Source organism: Ictidomys tridecemlineatus, chromosome 1 (genome assembly GCF_052094955.1).
Source record: "Ictidomys tridecemlineatus isolate mIctTri1 chromosome 1, mIctTri1.hap1, whole genome shotgun sequence".
In the NCBI taxonomy this organism is placed as follows: Eukaryota; Metazoa; Chordata; class Mammalia; order Rodentia; family Sciuridae; genus Ictidomys; species Ictidomys tridecemlineatus.
In genome coordinates this window covers 216127057-216149063 of record NC_135477.1, presented here as the reverse complement: position 1 = coordinate 216149063, position 22007 = coordinate 216127057, and the positions used below count along the sequence as shown (strand labels likewise).

The window sequence follows — 22007 nt, the reverse complement described above, 5'->3', positions numbered from 1 at the left end:
TTTTCCCCATCAGACTTTTCCTTCAGATTAATTAATATCATGCAAGTACACGGACACATAGCATATTAGGCATAATGTAAAATGTGTTTCTTATGGGTCTTAGTCAGACAAGTCAACGGCTGACTAAATTGGGTAAAAGTAGGAATTCTATGCTCAAGTTTAGCAGAGAGGCAGACTGGCCCTGAGTCAGGCACTAATAAAATATGCTGACTGGCTGAATGAATGAATGAATGAGTGGTTGAATATATGCTTTTTCAGGAAGGTTCATGACCTACTGCTTTCCTCTACTGGGTCTAATAGCCCTGGTTTTAAGCAGATGTTAATGATTATTTTCTTGGCCTGTTGAGTTTACATTAGCTCATTAAAAGATGAGAAAAGTCATGTAAAACCACACCTACAAAAGTAGTTATTAAAGGTTGATAGGAGATGAAAACACTAAGGTGAAAGGTTTTTAGATTTCATTTTTTTTTTCTTTCTTACAGGTCTTAAGTCTTACAATGCCATTTTGTTTTACTAACAAATAATAAAGCTTAATTTTTACCTAAATATCTGGGTAACTTTTGGATTTCTGAGGTAGTCTGCACACACAGGGCTTATTATATTGCTGTTATCTTTTGTGTGTACTTCAGCAATAAAATATTTATGCAGTTTGGCAAGGTGATACTACAACCTGGTTTAGTACAACAGCTGCACTGCCTGCTCCCATGTGGCTTGATTTCCCTTTTTAATCTTCAGTTTTCTGCAACCAAAGACTTATGTCAGCATGTAGTTTATACAGTAGCAGATAATGGTGACAGCTTCTTGAATTAACACAGTAAAGAGTGAAATAGTCTGCTGAGTTCACTTATTTTATGTTTTCTTAATATCTTTGAAAAACATTTTTATATCATGTCCCATGAAGTAGAGCTTTATAAAGATCACATATTTACAATAGGACATTTTTGTGACTTTTTAATTTAATATAAAACCTGTAAACTCATCTCTAAAGACAAGTCTCAGATCTTTAAAAAATGGAACTATTTTAGGTCTGAAGTAATCTACATTTGACTTTACACAGATCAGGAAAGACTTGAAAATAATAGTGATTTTTGCATGTTTTTCAGTTATGTGTTTATAAGTAAGATTGAAATGGAGATTGGATTTAAGTGTCTATGCAAAATAGAGAATTTTAATTATTTTCAAGTTTGTTATCAGAATACTTAAAGAAGAGCAAATGTGTTATTTTTTCTTTCTATTTCTAGGTGCTCCTGATCCAACTGCAGGTGCTAGTATAGACGATGAAAACTGCTGGCACTTAGATGAAGAACAGGTTCAAGAACAGGTTAAACTGTTCCTTTCCCAGGGTGGGTACCACGGATCAGGGAAACAGCTTAATTTGCTCTTTGCAAAGGTATGATTATTTATATTTTTAAAAATTCTAAGTATACATATGTATAGGATCATGTTTATAATAGGATAAAGGCTTTTTAAAACAAAGTCCAAGTTAACAAGTTAAAAACATTTGTGTTGTAATACAAGCTTTAATTTGGTCTCTCTCAAAAATGATAATTCTTTCTGTAATTTTTTTAAAAAACTACTTCCAATAGTGAAAACTAAATAAATAGTTTTAATGTTCTTTAAATGTCATCTTTTCAAATTTTTCTTTTTCTAATTAATTTTCCCAAGTGAAGCATCACTTTAAATACAATCTTTAAAATGCTCCTTATGTATTGTTTAATAATGTTAGCATCTTCAAGCTAATTTTAGAAGCATGGATTTTATTATTTACATCAGTTTTCTCATCTATAAAATTAACTAATAGTCACATATCTCCTAAAGTTTGTGACAGTGGTGTTAAATTTTGATATCTGGCATTCATTTTGATCACCCAAAACTGATAGACCTAAGAAGCAGAATTATCTTCAGCACAAGTTCTTCATGAGCAGAAGCTATGTCTGTTGCTTTATGGAGAAATTTTGGTAGTATGAAGCATTTTTAAGTATTAAACCATGTGTTTTCATTAGGGGATATAGCCATGATTATGGATAGTGTGTTAAAATTGGTTTTAAAGGAACAGATATCTGTATTCATTGATATTTTTGTTAAATAGCTTCTCTGATATTCACAGTGATCAAACTTTTTAAGTTCAGAAGAATTTGGGTGAACTTTGTTCTTGGGGTGGCAAGAAAATAGTGTATTCTGCTATGAAAGATTTATCTAGAGGCTCTTTGTAGATTGCAAATTTTCCAGGAATTAGATTAATGAAATACATTTAATCCTAAAACTATTTCACACATATTTAATTATTCTTTAGTAATTCTTAGGCACTTCAAACTCACATGATGCCTCAAAGCCATCAGCTGAAAATTTATTACTTTTAGGCTATAGGTGTACTTGAGTTTTGTAATAGAGAGTTTTGATTTCTATGTTTGATAATAAAGCATGTATTTCACTACTATTGCTAACTGAGCAATAGGTTAGCAACTTAGCAGAAAAATAAAGTTCTTTTTACAACTAAAAAAGAACAAAATTAAGTAAATAAAGAAACAAACCCAGAAAGTACACTAAAATTAATTAATTAAATGCATTTATAAACGGGTAATGTAATAAAATGTATTGTAATGAATATAGACACAGGGAATATTTCATATGTTATATCAGCAGAGTACACTATGGCCAAGGGGAAGCCATGTGAAAGACGTGTTATTAGATTGGCCTGCAGTTTATTTTTGTCTCTATACATTATGTTCATATTATGTATGTCATGTGAAGTAATAGCAACATCTGATGTTGGAAATGATGTAACTTTTTGATTAAGACAGATCTGAGTTCTGAGTCTAGCTGTTACCTTTGCTTTTAGGGCAAGTTACTTCTCTGAGGATTGGTCTTGTATTTTATAAAATGAAGTTTCTAAACTTGCCTCCTTTGCATGGATGTTTAAAGATTGAAAGGAATGCATAAATGTAAATAAAATTCTTAAGCTGGTAGCTTGTAACTCCCTTTCTCTCTCCCAGGATTCACCAGTTCATGGTTTTTTTGTGCTTCCACATTGGGAATAAAGTTTTCAGAATTACTAACTGATCCTCCTGGAAGCATAACATTTGTGATTCGGGGTAGAGGTGCTATTGAGTTCTTTACAGGACTTCGAATTCTGAAGCTGGTGAAGGAGTTCCAGTGCTTGTCAGATCCAGGCCTGAAGCTGGATCTATTGATCTAGATTTGGGTTGCTTTACTGCAAAGCTGCCATTTTTCTCCTTCACTTTACTTTCACATAGATTCTCCCCACCTACTGCTTATAACCTTGCTCCCAATAATTTGCTTATAGCGACAACTGATGTTCAATTAAGGTTCTTACTTGTTGAATTCATAGCAGTACACACTGTGGGGAATGGAGGGATTCATTTAGGTTTTCCTGCGGAGACTGTGTTTCTTTTCTCCTTTCTTTTATTTGGGAAGTATAGCACTAGTGAATGGGCAGAGCTCAAGGTTCTAGCTTGAGAGGTCATTAATTTATGAGGTCAGTGGGTGTTATTCTGCTTTGTGGATCATTCAGAGAGAGCAAGAGAGTTCTTGAATCTATAGCTCTATTTTTTTTCACGATTGCAAAAAACATTCCTGAGCGAAAGTACACTGTCTTTGTATCCACAGGTTCTGCCTTGGCAGATTCAGCCAACCATAGATTGAAATTGTACCTAGGCCACCATGATGGCTGATGATGGTTGTATCTGTACTGAATATATACAGATTTTTCCTGTTATTGTTCCCTAAACAACACAGTCTAAAAATTATTGACATAGTATTTACATTATATTAGGTATTAGGTATTTAGATTATAAGTAATCTAAAGATGATTTAAAACGAACAGGAAGATATGCATAGGTTATATTCAATACTATGTCACTTTGTATAAAAAAGCATGAGAATTCTCAGAGTTTGGTAGTTTTGGAAGGTTCTGAAACCAATTCCTCATAAATACTGAGGGACAACTATATGTGCTGCTCTTTATATTAAAAATTTCAGTAAGAGAATTTATTGAATTTATTAATTTATCTTAAAAACTGAAGGACTTGCATAGCTCTCTGTCAAACTATTTGTCATTTTTGTTCTGGTATTGTTTTTCTGCAGGCTAGCAAAGATATTCCATTCATCCCCATGAAGCAATGCACTTAGCTAAAAGCTGTTTTGGTATATTTGTTAGGTTCAGATAGCTATTTCTAGTGCTGGATTTCACTTTTATTGTTTTTCAACGGGTAAATTACCTAGTCACCCATTTTTTTGAAATATAATTTTGAACACAAAATATATTTGGTTAGATACTTTGAAGGGGACCTGGAAAAAAAGTTCTACCAGACATATGAAACACAGTTAATCATTTACCTTAATTCGATACATAAAGCCCTACCAAGAATTTTTTTTTTTTGAAATTAGAAAGGAAAACTCTTTACCTCATGTGGTTTCTAAAACATTTAGAGTAATTAAAGATCATTTCTCAGAGTAAATTGCAATTTAGGATAGAGATCTGTTTTTATTTACTTTTTTTTTTTTTCTTAAGAGGGCTGGTGTGAAGGCATCACACATACAAAATACAGAAAAGTGGTTTGGTGGTTTGTCTCTTTCAATTGATGGGTTTTTTTGTTGTTGTTTTTTGTTTTTTAATCTTTTTCAACCTTTTTCTAAAGATCTGTTTTCCCCACTAGGTGCGGGAGATGTTGAAGATGAGGGACTCCAATGGAGCCCGCATGTTGACCTTGATTACAGAGCAGTTCATGGCTGACCCTCGCCTGTCACTTTGGAGGCAACAAGGCACTGCAATGACTGACAAATATAGGCAGCTCTGGGATGAACTGGGTAAATATGTTTCCTGACAAGTTATTATTGAGTTGTGTATGAATAAAGACCACAGTTGAATATTTTGATAACATGGTCATAGTATTTCTGAGACAAAGATGCTCATATCTGAACTTTGTACCAGTGCACAATGGTTAAAATAATAGACAGATTGAGGACTTGGGCTTACATTTGCAGAAAACAGCCTTGGCACAGTTTGGGGGGTGAGGAGTAATTGCTTGATCTCAAAGAAAGTAAGCACAGGAATCTACCTTAAAATATTGGAAAAGTGATACTATTTTAAAAGTTGTTTTGCATTATAGAGCTGGTTTCTAGATTAGATTTTGTTTCTAGATTAATATTATACTCCATTTAGTTAAAATTTGGAGTCTTATTTTCCCCTTCTCCCCACATTGGAATTATCAAAAGTGGTTTGAATATTTATTTTATTTTTGGCTGCTATAGAATTAGGTGAACAAACTCTAAAATTTATTGTTCCATAAATTTCTGGTGGTTAATAGAAATATTGCAGATGTTTGGAAAATTTGAGAAGTCCTATAGTCATATTCATTGAGAGGATACTGTGAATTTGTTGGGATGAACCTTGTTTCTAAAAGCTCATTGCTAGGGAAGTAATGAATGTCTTTCTTTTAAGAAATCTGTGTGACAAATGAATTTTTTTTTACATTTTTTTGTTATTTGTTCTTTTTAGTTATACATGACAGTAGAATGTATTTAGACACATACATACATAGAGTATAACTTCCCGTTATTGTGGTAGTACATGATGTGGAGTTATACTGGTCATGTATTTATATATGAACATAGGAAGGTTATGTTCAATTCATTCTACTATCTTTCCCATTCCCATCCCTCTCCACCTCCACTCACTGCTATCCAATTCATTGAAACCCCACCACCACCCCTTAAGGCTCATGTGAGTCTGCATCTGCATATCAAAGAGAACATTTGGTCTTTGGTTTTGGGGATAGGCTTATTTCACTTAGCATGATAGTCTCCACTACAGTTCCATCCATTTACAAGCAAATGCCATAATTTTATTCTTTATGGTTAAGTAATATTTTATTGTGTATATGTACCACATTTTCTTTGTTCATTCCTCTGTTGAAGGACACCTAGGTTGCTTCCCTAGTTTAGCTATTGTGAATTGGGCTGTTAGAAACATTGATGCAGCTGTGTCACTATAGTATATTGATTTTAAGTCCTTTGGATGTGTACTGAGGAGTAGGATAACTGGGTCAGATGGTGGTTCCATTCCAAGTTTTCCAAGGAATCTCCATACTGCTTTCCAGAGTGGTTGCACAATTTGCAGCCCCACCAGCAATGTATGTGTGTACCATTTCCTCACCTTTACCAACATGTGTTGTTACTTATATTCTTGATAATCGCTGTTCTCTGGCTAGAGTGAGATGAAATCTCATATAGGTTTGTTGTTGTTGTTGTTGTTTGGTGTGGTGCTGGAGATTGAAACCAGGGCCTTGTGCAGGTGAGGCAAGCACTCTACCAATTGAACTATATCCCCAGCCTCAATATAGTTTTAATTCGCATTTCTCTAATTGCTAATGATGTTGAACATTTTTTCATATATTTGTTGAGCAAATATATTTCTTCTTTGAAGTGTCTGTTCAGTTTCTTTGCCCATTTATTGATTAGGTAATTTGGGTTTTTCTTTTTCTTTTTTCTTCTTTTTTTTTTTTTTTGGTGTTAGCTTTTTGAGTTCTTTATGTATCCTGGAAACTAATGGTCTGTCTGAGGTGCCGGTGGCAAAGATTTTCTACCATTCTGTAGTTTCTCTATTCACAATCTTGATTGTTTCCTTTGCTGTGAAGAAGCTTTTCAGTTTGATAACTATCCCATTGATTGATTCTTGATTTTAACTTCTTGTGCTTTAAGAGTCTTGTTGAAGAATACAGTTTGTAAGCTGACATGATGGAGATTTGGGCCTTCTTTTTCTTCTAGTAGGCACAGGGTCTCAAGTCTAATGCCTAGATCCTTGATCCACTTTGAATTGAGTTTTGTGCATAATGAGAGAGGGGTCTAATTTCACACAAATGAAATTTGGGGCACACTAAATCCATGCCTGTGTTAATTTTGTGAGTAGGAAATGCAGGATATGTTTATAGTTTCAGTGAACTTGTCGATCCCAGGTCTAGTCTAGACCAAGAAAAGCTGTTGCCTGTGAAGGTACTGCATGATCATAATTGGAGGGGACTTTGAGATGGACTATTTTACAGATGAGGAAGTCCAGAGAGATTAGGAAATTCCCACAAGATGACATTCTATGATCTGTGTCATACAACAAGTTGGTAAAGAATTTGACATTATGTTTATATACATCTATTGCTTGCCAAATGTTAAATGTTTGTTAATGTTTTTCCCTAGCATTTTAAAAAGTATCTTGTAAGAATTTAATCTTAGTACTTCTGAAATAATGATAGTAGCCTTTCCTCCAGTGAAAATGTATATCAATCTGTAACTATAGTAGAAAGTTTCCCGTGGTTTGGAATGCTGTTTGCAGGCACATTGTGGTGTTAAAGAATGCAAGTGTAATGCATGGGTCAAACATATATATTTATATTTTTATAAAATACTGAATGAGTTACTTTTCCAAGTAAACCCTTCTCAGTTTTGTAACTCTGAAGTACATGTTGAATTGACTAGTTGGTTTATAAAGGTTAAAAGGAGTAGCATTTAAAAACTATAATGAAGGGTATTATTTAAGGAAAAATTATTGGATTACCATTGAGTGAATAAAATTTAGAAATTTTTGGTGCTTAGAAAATGTAAAATGACAACTCATTAGGAAGAAAATACTGTCTGAATATATTGTTTATAATATATTTGCAGTATCTATATGTAATCCATAGTCACATATCACTTTTTCAAGTTGGTTTTGAAAATTGTGTATCTTGACCCTAAATCAAAAGTATTAGTTGTAATTGGGTGGAAGTTTTTACCAGCTGATTCTAGTCATGCCCTGATGGACTACTTCATAATGAAGATCCAGATTGATTTCAGACCAAGATGAAGATCACAAATTCTTGCCCGGAGTTTTTTGTTTTTGTTTTTGTTTTTCTGTTTTTTTTTTTTTTTTTCCTTGCACTCAGCTCCCACCCCATCTGAAAATCATTACTAGATTGCTGAAGTTCTCCTGTGCACTCCCATGGTAAGCAGAGGTCACTTTCCATTTTAATGGGATCTAAGTTCAGTGAAGAATCTCATGTAGAAATAAAAATGGCTATCACATCTTAATGTTCATTCACCAAAAAATTAACTCAAAGTTCCTTCTGGACTACAAAAGCAAAGGCTTTTGCTTTTTAATAAAATGGGGGAATTTGACTTTGTGCCCCTACACAGGGCTCACATTGCTTCAAGGCTCTGCTTTGGAATTAAATGCTGAGCACTGCCAGATGCCAGACATTGAGAAGAGGCTGAGTTTTGTCGGCAAATGGGATCTGCAAGTTAATTGGTGTTTTCTGCAGGCTTCTGGCTGTGAAATGAAATTGGAAGCCCTTTAGCCACATGGATAATACAGGACCTGAATACAAATGTCACATGTCACCATCAGGACCCACTGTGAGACAATAGTGTTCCCACTCCAACACTGCACCATTACAGATCATTTAAATATGGGGATTACATTTAAACTAAAAGCCCCATTTGCCTTTTACTGCAATTTAAATGTCCTCTTAGCAAAAGCTAAGTGACAAATTAAATGAAAAAAGTGCCCACATTTTTAAAGCTGTAATGCAAAACAACCTTTTATTGCTTCTCATGTGCCACGAATGAATCATTATACTTGTCAACCCTAAACCAAGCCATAATTGGAGCAGCTACTGTTATCAAAGTGGGGCCGCTCTGTGACAGCTTAATAAAGCTGAAACTGTTAAATTAAATCTCAGATGCTTAACTCCTTAGCACCAATGGAGTCGATGGGTCCATTTCTGGCAGTGGCCAATACACTTGGAGGGGGAAAAAAAAAAGATTCCTGACATGCAGACCTTCATCTGATGAAAAGTGTACTAGTGAGAATATCTTCGCCATGTAACTCTGCTTCTTGGCAGAGAGATTGGGGCCTTCAGATTTTTAGCCAAAAGATTACAATTTTTTTTCCATTGGACCAGAAATCTCCTCTCCCCAAGATGCATAACTTTAATGATTATATATAATACATGAAAATTTAATTGTGTTGATATTTCAAAATTAGCTTAAAAATAGCACATTTGTTTTAACTTTTTCCCCCTTTCAGATAACTACATGCAGATTTAATTTGTGGTAGCCATAGGTCCATTTCTTTCCCCATCCCTTTGCTAACAAAGGGACTGATTCTTCTCAGTTCTTCTTTTCTAATACCAGTGCCTATGATATTCATTGAGTCTAAGTTAGTTTTTGTGATTTACTCCCTGATTTTTGTAATGTAGTATGAAATAGGTACAGATGCATACTATTAAGATTCTGTTCTTCAGTGCATCTCGTTTGCAGATGCATTTATCTTGTACGTGTTTTTCAAATATTAATTTTACTTTCTGTGCATAATATTCATATTCCTATACATGAGGCAATGTTCTCAAGATGAATAATATTGTATCATAACCAGCTATAAGAAAATTTCTGTATTACAGTCTTAAGAAAGAAATCCCTCTTATAGTGTAGGGATTGCACATTTGTTAGAGACTGTGGGTTAGAAGAAGCTGTAGAACACACCTCTGCAGTTGCACGCTTTTTTTTTTTTTTTGCACTCTTTTATTTAGTGATAATGCATATCTTTCAGAAAACTGATCCCAGAAATAACTCTTAGATTTCAAAGAACAACCCAGTGCTGATTGGTGGCAGCATACCTACTGTTAGCCCTAATAACTGTCTCTTCAGCACACTTAATTACTGTGGGCTCTTTAGGGATGCTGGGATATATTGTAACCTCTCGTCTGCATTGATGGGTCTCTTTCCTTAAATGCCTTCCTAGACTGTAATTTTACTTTGCTTCATAAAACTATAGGTTGTGGCTGCCAATCTATTAAACCCTAATTAAAATGGATGTCATTGGAGGAAACAGTTAAATAAGATTTAATTACAGTTTTGTCACAGAAAAAAATTCTTAAATCTTGATTTTCAAGTATTATATAATATGATTTTCTCCAAGTTTTAAAACACTTAACATTTTACCTGAGCTGAGTCATGTACTATGCTTTCTAGTATGTAAATCCTGTTTGATAGGGAGAGGACAGTGCCACATAAGGCTCTTGCTGTGTTGTTCAGCTCTCCTCACTTATTTCATAAGAATAGGATGGTGCTCAGAGTTCTTTTCATACCTTCTTATCTAGGGACCTGGCTCTGTGAACTGAAGTAGCCATAGTAAGATGTTTCTTTCTAGTTTGAATTTTGTTGTAAGGTTAGTTTGACCACTTATTATTTAATAACAGCAATCATGTTCTGAGGCAGAGACTCAGAGCACTTGGAATCAGGGTAAATCAAACTATATTCGTCAGTAGAAAACTCAGCCTGCCCTGAGGCACACATGTATTGCAGAATAAATAAAAATTACCTGTTCCATGGACCCAGAATGTTGTCTCTTCCACTATCCCAAACACAAGTAGAGATTCTCCTACACTCATCCATATCATTCTTGAATAGGTGGAAAACATACTTAAGTGGCACATTCAAAATTATACTCTTAAGTAATTTGGGAGCATCTTTGTGCACAGCCAGAGAGGGTTAAAAAAGGTTTTATAGGTTTTGCTCTTGAGGTAATTATGGAGAGATGTTTGGAGAATACCGTGTTCCATCTTTAAAAGCAGTAAGTTTAATCCTCCCACCCCACTGTTTTGAACCCCTTAGTTTCTGTGGTGTAAATTCAAACTTGGGCTTGCCATAGTTTAAAGTTGCTGTTGGTTAGTGAATGAGGAGTAACTGTTTCCCTTGAGAGCTAGAAAGCAGTCCAAAGTGGTTTGCCATATAAGGAGTTACCTCTTGGCTAGTGCCATGGAGAAAAGAGTGATTCCCAGAACTCCCTTGTAGCAAAAGATGTCAGTACAGATTTAGTAGCTTCCAGATGGCTGGCAGTATAGAGTGTAGTCATAATGAGCTACATGTCAGGGATTCCATGTCATCTACCAGTTTGTCTTCCCCTAGGCACAGGGACAATACAGCTTTACCACTATGTCCCACTGTTGGTGCCTTCTTACCCTACTTTACAGAAGTCTTATTGCAGACTTACTATAAATAGGTAGTAAGCACTTACTGTGACCAGAGGAATAGATGTATTCAACACTTGAGTTTAGTGTTGGTGATGGTACTGGTAGGAAAGAAGGCCTAGAGAGATGTAAACATAAAGAGACATTGTAAATTAGGACAGTTGTAATGAACTGAGAATATCTTGATAGAGTAATTTTATTACAAATTAGTACAAAGACTTGTACAAACTGAACTAAATGTGGTTTTACAAGATGTCCTTGGAGGTGATTTATAGGAAAGTAGTGCTAAGACTCCAGAAAAAAGGAATAACGTGAATAAAGATAGGGATGAGCCCAATGGGGAAGGGTATACAGACTTGAGAGTTCATTATCACGAATACTGTCTTTAAGATATTTAATTCAACCTTGTTGTTCATTGTTACTTAAAAGGGGAGGAGAGAGACAGAGTAAATAGTCATCACGGGATCTAGATTTTTGTTTTATTTCATATTTTTCTCCAGCTACTAGTGGTAACGCAGTTGCCAACACTTAGTTGTCAGTCTCTATGCTAAGCACTTAATTGCATGCATTGTTTTATGTAATTCTTAAAACAACTCTGTGAGGTAGGTACAATTAATTATTATCCCTGATTTTACAAAAACAAAACAAAACAAAAAAAACCTTGAAACCAATGAAGGCTGGAAAACTTGCCAAAGGTAGTAGTGACTGAGCTGGGATTTTATTCCAGGTGTCAAAGACTTCAAAAATGCAACACCAAACTAGACATCATCAGCTTATCTTAAAGTTTGAGAAAATTGATAAATTTGATAAATTGGAGGTCTGGGGTTGTATGTAGCTCAGTGGTTGAGTGCTTCCCTGGCATGTGTGAGGCACTGGGTTTGATCCTCAGTACCACATAAAAAATAAGATAAAGATATTGTGTCCATCTACAACTAAAATAATTTTTAAATGGATAAATTTGATAACAGTGATAAAATTGAACAGAGTCTGTCATGAGAATGTGTGAATGTGCCACAAAGAAACTCACTATTCTGTAAAATTAGTATGTACCAAAATTTTTAAAAAACCACACGCAGAAGACCGTTAGAAACCTCTCTGTTAGGTGATTTTTTTTTTTTTTTTTTTGCACAGAGCAGAAGCAAAATGAAGCTCACCTAGATGCCAATAAGCCTCAAAAAGCTGCCTGGCCACTCTGCCAACACATGGTACCACCATTCTGGTCTTGGTAGTGGGCTTACTTTACCTAGTCCAGCTTAGTTACCCAACTGCACTCATGTGCAGATACTCTCTAACTTCAGATTCTTGGAGAAAATAATACATTGATGAAGTATAGCCAAATACATGCCATTGAGAGTTGTATTACATAGTAAATCATCATAAATATAGATAATACATGCTACAGATAGAATCCAGTGAAGTTTTGATCTACTTTTCTAATACTTTTTGATAAGGAGCTGATGCTGATCTTTAGCTCATTTTCTTTATTCCTAGCCCTAATAAAAATAACAGAGTTGCCGCCACTTGCGGCTCCCAAGCAAGTCTATAGCTCTACTGACTCCTGCACATGGGCTGGTGTTTTGTGGAATGGAGTATGTTCTGCGTTTTTGTTTTTCCCTTCATTATTCAGAGCTCTCTCTATATCCAGGGACTTTGTCAGTTGTGTTGCTTAGGAGGTTTTCCTTCCCTCCAGCACTATTCTCAAAGCTGTCTGCTGCTGGATCCTCATTACCGGTGCTTGGTTTTGTTCTCTGTGCAGACCTACTGTTTTCTGTCTCTTAAAACTAAGATCTCTGTATTATTGGGTCAGAGGCCTCTGGATTCTGCCCTTCTCTGGAGTTAGGAAGAGGAGGCTTTTCCTCTGCTGCTTCTTTTTTTTTAATTTTAATTTTATTTTTTTATTAGTTGCACATGATAATACAATGATCTTGCATATCATACATTTGAATCAAATGGGGTATAATTTCTCATTTTTCTGAGTGTACAGGTTGCAGAATCACATTGGTTATACAGACATGTATATACCTAGTGTCTATTTTATTCTGCTACCCTTCCTATCCTTACATAGACAGAATAATTTTAATGTGGGTCAGAAATTGACTAAAAGAGAGAATGTATAGTCTCTACACTGAGCACACCTATGATAAATACATCCTGTAAAATGCAGTCCACTGTCCTTTTGACTGCAGATGTTAGGGTTTAATTGTCCATTCAGTATCATGGATGGGGAAGAATGGAAATAAAGAGAAAAAAAATTTAGATATGTATTAATAGAAAATAGTAGAGGATTAGGGTTAAAGGAGCTCTTTATAGGTCATTTGATTTTATTACCTAGCCAACTAGAGAATCTTGGAGGGGGTGATGCTCATTGTCTAATTATTTAGGTGTACAGTTAGATAATTTGTAACAAATTTAGGTAATTTAGATAATTAGACATGAAGATCTCCCCACTATGTGTTTTCATAAAACTATTCTAAACATAGACCATAGATATTTGGTTAGGAAGTAAGATGCCTGTGGTCCATTGTAGTACACCTTAGTGTTACCCTGCATGTGTAATGTGCCAATAATATTTATACCAAGAGTGGTTTCCAGTTACTTTGTTTTATGTTATCTTTCTATCTCTAACATTGAGTCCATTTGTAGCAGCTCATATTGGTGGTTAAGTGAATCTCAAATTGGTGTAATGTGTCCCTTTTTCCTCAGAATTTCTACAAAGTTCTTTTACTGCTTTTTCCAATTTCTAAGAGTTAGTACTGTATTTTTCCTTAAGAAATGGCTACCAAAGGAAATCTGACTGGAAAAGTCTCCTTTTACCTTGTTACATGCTAGGCTTTCCATGAAAATTTTTCTTTTCTGTCTTTCTTTGTGTGTGTGTGTGGTGCTGGTGAATGAACCCAGGCCCTTGTGCATGTGTACAGTGCAAGCACGGTACCAACTGAGCTATATCCCCAGCCCATGAATGTTTTTCTGAAACAAAGGATTCTGAGATTAAAAATGCATGCTTTATAATCACTATCTTTTTTTTTTTAAAGAGAGAGAGTGAGAGAGGAGAGAGAGAGAGAGAGAATTTTTAATATTTTATTTTTTAGTTCTCGGCGGACACAACATCTTTGTTGGTATGTGGTGCTGAGGATCAAACCCGGGCCGCACGCATGCCAGGCGAGCGCGCTACCGCTTGAGCCACATCCCCAGCCCCATAATCACTATCTTGAATAGACTTTTAAATAGTCAGTCTTCTTGAAGGTTTAGCAAAGAATGACTCTTAATTTACATAAATAACTTTCTCATATGTTGAGGGCCACAGCCAAGTCAGGATGACGCATGGCATTTACTTTAGGGCAAGGCAGAATGCTTAAGGATTTGCAAACAAGTGAAAGTTTGTAAGGCTGCTATAAGCTTGTCTGATAATTACATCATATTGTTTCAGTGTTTTGTTTAAAAATTTCAAAGTCAAAATAAGAAGAGGAATTTCTGGTGTAAATACTGGTGCCTTCTGACATTAACTCTCTCGAGTGAGTTTATAACTGGTCTTAGGGCTATTTTCTCAGAATTTGACCTAGTGACAAAGCATCCAGAAGTAGTGATATAGTTGTCTGAAATGTGGCTGACTCACTCAACTCAATGTTTTCTGTTGCAAAGATAGCTTTTGAAATAGAAAGCCAAATCTCTGTGATTTTGATCTATAACCAGCTGGACCTTGTTGACTCTAGGTCGGGCTTTCCTGTACCTTTTGTTCTGGGAGGCAGTAGTAAATTTCAAACTTTCTCCAGCAAACCTAGAAGAGAGTGTGAGAAGCATTTATAAAGTAGGGCTCAGACAGAGATCTTGAACTTGCTTAGATTGAAAAGCACAGTCTTTGTGGATGAGCAAGAATAGAGAGGTTAAGTGGGAGGACCCCAGATAGGGTACTTAGGTAAAATATGTAAGTTTGGTACTCAGAGAAAATCCCATGGGTTAGAATACTTTCAAAATGCTGCCAGAAACTGCCCTCCAACATACCTTAGAGAAAAAGGTAATGTTTCCAGCAACCTGTTCTTCCAAACAGATTGATCACACACAGAAAATGTTCTTTGTTAACATGTAGACCAAGTTACATGAGAGATTTTTTTTTGAAGCCATTAAATCATCCACTGTAGTACATAATCTTATTGTCAGATGGTTTCTTTATTGGGACACTGAAACTGATTTTATAGCTATCCTTTTTTATCCCTGTATTATTATCCATTTGATCATCCCACCACCTTTCCCCCTTCCCTTCCACTAATGAGAACATTGAAAGTCACACACTTTTCTAAAACATTATCTTTCTTAATAAAGGTGAAAAACTGCCTGGCATGTAGTTGGTGCTCAATAAATATTTGTGAATTTTAAAAGTGAATGAATAATTGAAGTGTAATGCTAGATCCCTGATTGGAAATATTAAGAAGTATGAGTATTTTCCATAGTAAACCATAGTTGAAAGGCACTAATCTTTACTGTGTCCTCAATTTTTCTCTTTTCCTGCTCCTTTGCTTACCCTTTGCTTTATTATGTGCAGAATATTCAAGGGTGCCTGTGTGTGTGAACACATACATGCATACTAAAATACAAACAGTTTAGAGTACAGAAGGGCACTGATTCCCCTTTGCTATCAATGCTGCAGGTAATCTATTGCATTAATCAGCCAGCCAGTGGGAAATGCATGGGGAGTGATTATACTATCATACACAATACAATCAGCATGAAGCACTTGTCAAGACCAATACATCAAAGTTTAATTCAGTAATAGAATGAATTAGAGCAAAATGAAACATACTGTTCTCCAAGAAACCCAACACTCATCATAGGTTCTTTCTGAACTCCACAGAAAAGTCAGTGGCTGAAGAAATAATTTTTATGAATAAAATTTCAGTTCTAATCCAACAGAATATTGCAAGAATCCATTTTTGTTGGGATTCTCATGCAAATAGAGTATTAGTGTGTTTACTTGACCATCCATGCTGTGGAATAATCAGTGTTGGTAAATTTTATTATTTTTTTTTTTAGCAGGGCTCTTGATGTCTTTTGTCCTAAACCAGTTCTCTCTAGCAAATGAAAATCTTTGTACCAATGGCTCAGGGAATTGCTTAGGTGAAAATATGGATTGTGTACCATTGAGTGCTTTTCAAGAGGTAAATTAACAAGAACCTAGTGTTTACAGAATAAATAAATGAAAAATAAAAAGCAGTTGAAATAAGATTATATAATGTTTTAGAACATTTTGAGGATTGATCTAATAAATTTCATGTATTAGAATGAAAATCACTGTTATCAGACACTATTACATGTCAGTCGAGTCTTTTCAGAAACAGATTTACATAGACTTGGAGTCATCACTGTTGGATGAATCATGAACTGTTCATAAAGGTGACTTAGTTAAGTAGCCAGTGTAGAATATGTGAAAAATGTTCTTGTAGGTTGCTGCAGTTTGCATTCCTTCACCTTACCACCTATTGACTGTCAAAAAATTCATCTGCCTTTGTGCCTCTCCTCTTCTCTATGATTTTTTTTCTGTCTTTCCTTCCTTTTCTCTCTTAAACTCCACTGAAAAGAAGAAGGATTGGAGAAACTGACTTTTGTGATCTCCTATGGAACCAGGCTTCTAATGGGGTCAAACTGTTTTTGATGAATCTTGCATATTGACTCGATGTCACTGACAAATGGGATGGGAAGACTCTAAGTACCACAGGTTTTTCTGAAAGAAACATTATCCTGGATACTAGTTAACTGCTTTGGAATATCTATGATTTATTTTCTATCTTGCCAACAAACAAACAAAAAAAAGATAGTTATTTTACTTTAGAATTTTCTCAGAACCTGGTTAAGTGATTTAGCTGAGAGTTTAACCTTGCTTAACCTGAGTGAAATAAAACTCTCTTATAGTATCCCTGTGGTTTTATTTGGAAGTTTTTCCAGAACTGTTTTAGTGAATTAAAAACTAGCATGTCAAATTTAAAGAATGTTTTTACCAATTAAATTTATTTTCCAAACATAAGGTGACTGACATTAAGACTGCATTGTAATAAGAAACAGTACTGTAATAATTAGGGTCACAGTTCTAGTGTGGTCTAACCCAAGAAATTTTGTGACTATAGTTTCGAGAGCACAACTAATTATGCCAGTACCTATTTGTGACTGCAATTAGGCATTTCAGGGCTCCTAAATAAGTATAATTAGTTAATTGGATCATGAATGAAATTCTAGACTATTAAGATAGCCTCTAAGAGCAAAAATAAATACAGTAAATATTATGAATTGTTTTATAACTGTTGAGCCCTTGGAAATACCAAAAGTAATTGTTGTACTTTGCCTGCTATTACTTCATAAAAATATACATGGTATAAAAAAGTATAAATTAAACTTTCTATATAACAGCCTTCATTTTCTGCATTTGTAACAAAGAAAAGTGAAACAACAGACCTTTCTTATTCTCCCCTTTAGAGAAGATGCTTTTGGTTTTTCTGCTCCTTTGTCTCTCACTAACCCCATTCTCCTCCCCAGTGTCATTGCCCTGTGCTTCCTCCAGTAGCATTCTACACTTAGTTATCTTCCTGAAAAATATTTATAAACACTTTTCAAGGGTTTCATTTATAGAGAATGTGTAGTTTTTGATTGATCTATTTATACCCCCTCCCCAGGAAAAAAAAGCACTCCATAAAAATGTGTAGCTCATATTTGACAGTAAAAACAACATCAAAACAAAACAAAAAACAAACCCAGGAAGGAGAGGGAACTTAAAATAAACAAGTTGTATTGACCGGGAATGGTAACAATAGACAGAATGGCCAGCTGATTTATTCAGTTACAAATCATCATGTTCTACCCAGCAATATATTCTACCAGGCAAAAAGCATACTCAGTCACATCTGCATGCATTATCCCAGAAATGCTGACGTGGACTTAACTCTAGCAGAGCTGATCATAATGTTTTCAGAGAAAACGGATTTATTCTGACTTGAATAATTAATCTTGAATCATAAGTTAAGCTTTTGATTGTTTATCTGCCATTTTATTCTGCAGTGGAATTACTTATTTGCTGTGCCTATCAGTCTTGAAAAATGAAGTTTTCTTTAGTGTAATTAGGCTCTTTTTAGAGGGACCTGTGTTAAATTTTATTTTATTAGGGCTTCTGGTTATACATAGTAGTTGGGTTCTTCCCTATAAACTTATACATGCATAGAAGTAGATTTCAGTTCATGATCCCCTCTTAATTTTGTGTTGGATGTACTTTTCCTACACATGGGAGAGACATGTTATAAGTACATAAGTATACGTGGTTAAACTCTGGGGGTTATTAGCTGTACATTTTAAGGATACTTAATAATTTTAGATAATAACATACTACTTATATTGCTGAAAGAGGAGTGAGATGATTCTGACAAGTCATTAATCTTAAAATTCATATATGCATGCTCCATATACCTAACTTATAAAGAACGTTAAGACCCACACGTAAGCTGGAAAGAAGGCTGAACACCATAGTATTTAAGAATATTGATTTGGGGAGAATATGAGCCTTGGACCAGATCCTGGCTTCTTGCTTTAATAGCAGTATAACTTTTCTGCTTTTCTCTGAATCTCAGTTTCCTTATCTACAAGATAGAGCCTTTTGTTTGTTTTTGTGAGGGTGAAATGTGATAATGTATGTAAAATATTTAGCACAGGGTTAATGTGAGGTAAAGATTCAATAAATGACAACACTTATTGTTAAGTAAATAAGTATAGATGCCATTCACTTTTAGAAATGTTAGCTGAATTAGGTGGAGGAATCTTTGTACCCTAAAGATAGACATTGAAAAGCTTTAAATATAGAATCCAATTAGAAATCCAACATGTATAACTTGATATTATTAGAATTTACCTTGAAGGGATAAAAATTAGCATACAAACCAGCACTTAATATTGTATTGTGTGTTGGGATACCTTTTATATTGTTAAGTTTTTATAATAACTTTTTTTCTTGTTTGACTTAACAGCTCTTCTCATCTGTTGAGTAGTTTACTTGAATTTGATTATTTTAGCTTAACACACACATTCATTTATGGCACATTTGAGCAGAATAATTCTTTATTCTGGGTTCCTGTCCTATGTACTGTAAGATGTTGAGCAACATCTCTGGGCCTTACACACTGTCATTAACATCCTTTTGCTGTTGGCAACCAAAATTACACCAAATGTAACCAAATATCCTCTGGAGGGGCGAGTCACCCCTAATTGAGAGCCATTTCTCTAAAGAATCAGACTGTGTTTTAGAGGATGGAAAAATAACAAGAAAGGCTTGTTAAAGAGACTCAAGTGATGAACTGTTGAATGTGTTATATTTACATGTATTCTGTATCTTAGCCTTCCCACTTCAGAGCTTATGGAATCAAAATTTTTTTCTAGTTGGAAATATGAAACAGTGAGTTTGTGAGGTAGGGTGAAATGGTGTAATAATTTGTACAAAATGGTGTAATAATTCAGTAAGTGTAAAGTTAATTCCTGTTGCCCACATTTGCTAAGCATGTGATTCTCATCCAGTGACACTCTGCAATTGGTGGAATGCAGAAGTAACCAAAACAAGTAACCAAAGCCTTTCAAGATGATTTGTATTCTGCTTCAGTAAGAGTCTACCCACATTTTCGGTTTGTTCAGATCTAAGGTATAAACAGGTGTATGACCACTAAGTGGATTAGGACCATTTACCTTAGGTGAGAGGTGTTTGATTTTCTTCAGAGTCTTGCCTTCCTAGTTTTGGTTTACTTTACCTCATGTTATAGTGGGTTTTTTTGTTTTTTTTTTTTGTTTTGTTTTTTTTTTGCTAAAATCATTGAGTGCAGATTAGGTGGAGTAGTGTAAAGGAAAAGAAAAAGCATGCTGGGGTAGAGAATAGGTAGAGCTGAAATGTGCCATGGGTAATTCTGAAAAACTGTGTGACTCACACACCCGTGATAGGATAATGGCTGTTGTATACTTTGAAGTGTTGAAACTAGGAAAACAGTTAAAAAGTATTGAATTTGTTTTCATTGTAATTCATAGCAGGCAAGGAAGCCTTCTTTGTGAAAACAGGACCATGTCTTCTAAGTGCTGAGGATTTTGACCTCTCACCAAGTTCTCTGTACTATGTTTGGCTGAATTCTTAAAAGGGTTAATATTTTAGAGGACTAGCAGAATGATGTGTTTAATCATCATAGAGCTTTATTTTTAAAGCTACAAATATTTCAGGCATGTAGAGGGAAAGGAGATAAATGCTCAAAGTGGGATTCTGAATTAATGAAATTTGGAGAATGACTTACTCAGTTTGGTTAACTTGGTTATTAAGACTAATTACAGCTTTTGTAATGATGACTGTGAATATAAAAGACCATATCTATTATGGCTCTGAACTTGAATCTAACATTAAGAACATCCTTTCAGGATGAAACCTCTGTTTAGGGAGGTGAGCAAGAAAAGAATATTACAGGTAGGTTAATAAAGGCTTGGCTTTTTAAAAATTTTTCTTATTCTACAAAATGAAAATTTTCTAATTAGATAACAGTGTAAACATGGAAGTCTGAAATGAATTTTATGTGTTTCCTTTTTCTCAGAGTCATAGAAATCATTTAAATTTCTAAGAATACTTAGGATCTTGCTTTTAAGAATCTCAGACAAATAGAGGGTTTTACTTCTCTGTTGTTGTGGTCTGGGGCTGGGGATATAGCTCAGATGATTGTTGTGGTCTGAGAGTTGTGAACCCCACTCCCACCCCCATCTCCACCCCATTTGTATGCTGAACCACTTACTTACTCCCAGTGTGATAGCATTAGAAGGTGAGGCCTCTGAGAAGTAATTTTGTCATGAGAGTCCATGGATGGAATTAATCCCTCATGAAAGAGGCTTGAAGGCACTATCTATGAGGACCTGGACCTCAGTAGGCACTGAATCTGCTAGTGCCTTGATCTTGGACTTTCTAGCTCCAGAAACTGGGAGGAATAAAGTTTTGTTGTTTCTAAGCCACCCAGTTTATATTATTTTTGTTAAGCAGTTTGAATGGACTAAGAATCTTTAAAATAGAAATAGTAATTTTGACTATGGAGAATTAAACTGTTAATTTTAATAATGATTGTTTAATTTTTAAAAGTTGTGTAACTCTTACTATAATTTAAAATGTATACCATAAATACTTTTTACACAAATATATTTATTAAAATATTTTAATATAGTTTTGAGTTTGGACAAGTACATGTAATCATATAACCACCACTACAGTGAAGTCAAAGAAGATTCTCTCACCACCGCCCCCATGCCCTAAGGTTGTCCCTTGGTGGTTGGCTTATACCTTTTCTCAACTTCTAGCAACTATCAATTTCTTCTCAGACCCTTCAGCTTTGTCTTTTCCAAAATATCCTGTAAGTTGAACAGTGAAGTAAGTGTGGGGTGGGGCGGTGGGGAGGTTGTACACATATGTGCACGTAGAGTGTATATGTGGATATTTCATAACCTCTGGATTTAGGCTTCCTTTGCTTATCATTATACATTTAAGATACTATGTATTTATCAGTGCTTTAGTTTTTTGTCACTTCAGAAGGATAATTTCTTGCATGAATGTATGAGTTTGAAGTCACCAACTGAAGGACATTACAAATTGTGTTCAGCCGGGACTACAAATAAAACTGCTATAAACATTTTAGTGTAAGTGTGAATATAAGTTTTTCATTCTCTTGGGCAAATCTATAGGAGTTGTATTGCTGGGTCATATAGTAAATGTACTGTTTTCTAGAGTATACAAATTAACACTCTCAGCAGTTTATAAGCATTCCAGTTGCTCCACATCCTCTCCAGTACTTGTTATCAGACTTATTTTTTTCCTAATTATAGCCATTAAAACATGGGTGTGATATTATCTCTTTGAGATTTTTAAAAATACCTTAATTTTTACTTGTTTTTTAAATTTTTTATGTAGTGCCAGGGATTGAACCCTGTGCCTTACGTGTGCTAGGCAAGCACTCTGCC

General features: G+C 34.9%; 1 protein-coding gene across 2 annotated transcripts in view; it reads left to right on the top strand.

Annotated features, from left to right (window-relative positions):
- The window catches only part of Zswim6 (zinc finger SWIM-type containing 6), a 191025-nt gene that overhangs the window by 136284 nt on the left and 32734 nt on the right, over positions 1 to 22007 (top strand). For both annotated transcript variants that reach the window (XM_005319587.4, XM_078016106.1), the window contains exons 3-4: positions 1242 to 1390; positions 4677 to 4827. In XM_005319587.4, coding sequence (XP_005319644.2) covers positions 1242 to 1390; positions 4677 to 4827 — 300 coding nt within the window. The remainder of the gene's footprint in view (positions 1 to 1241; positions 1391 to 4676; positions 4828 to 22007) is intronic.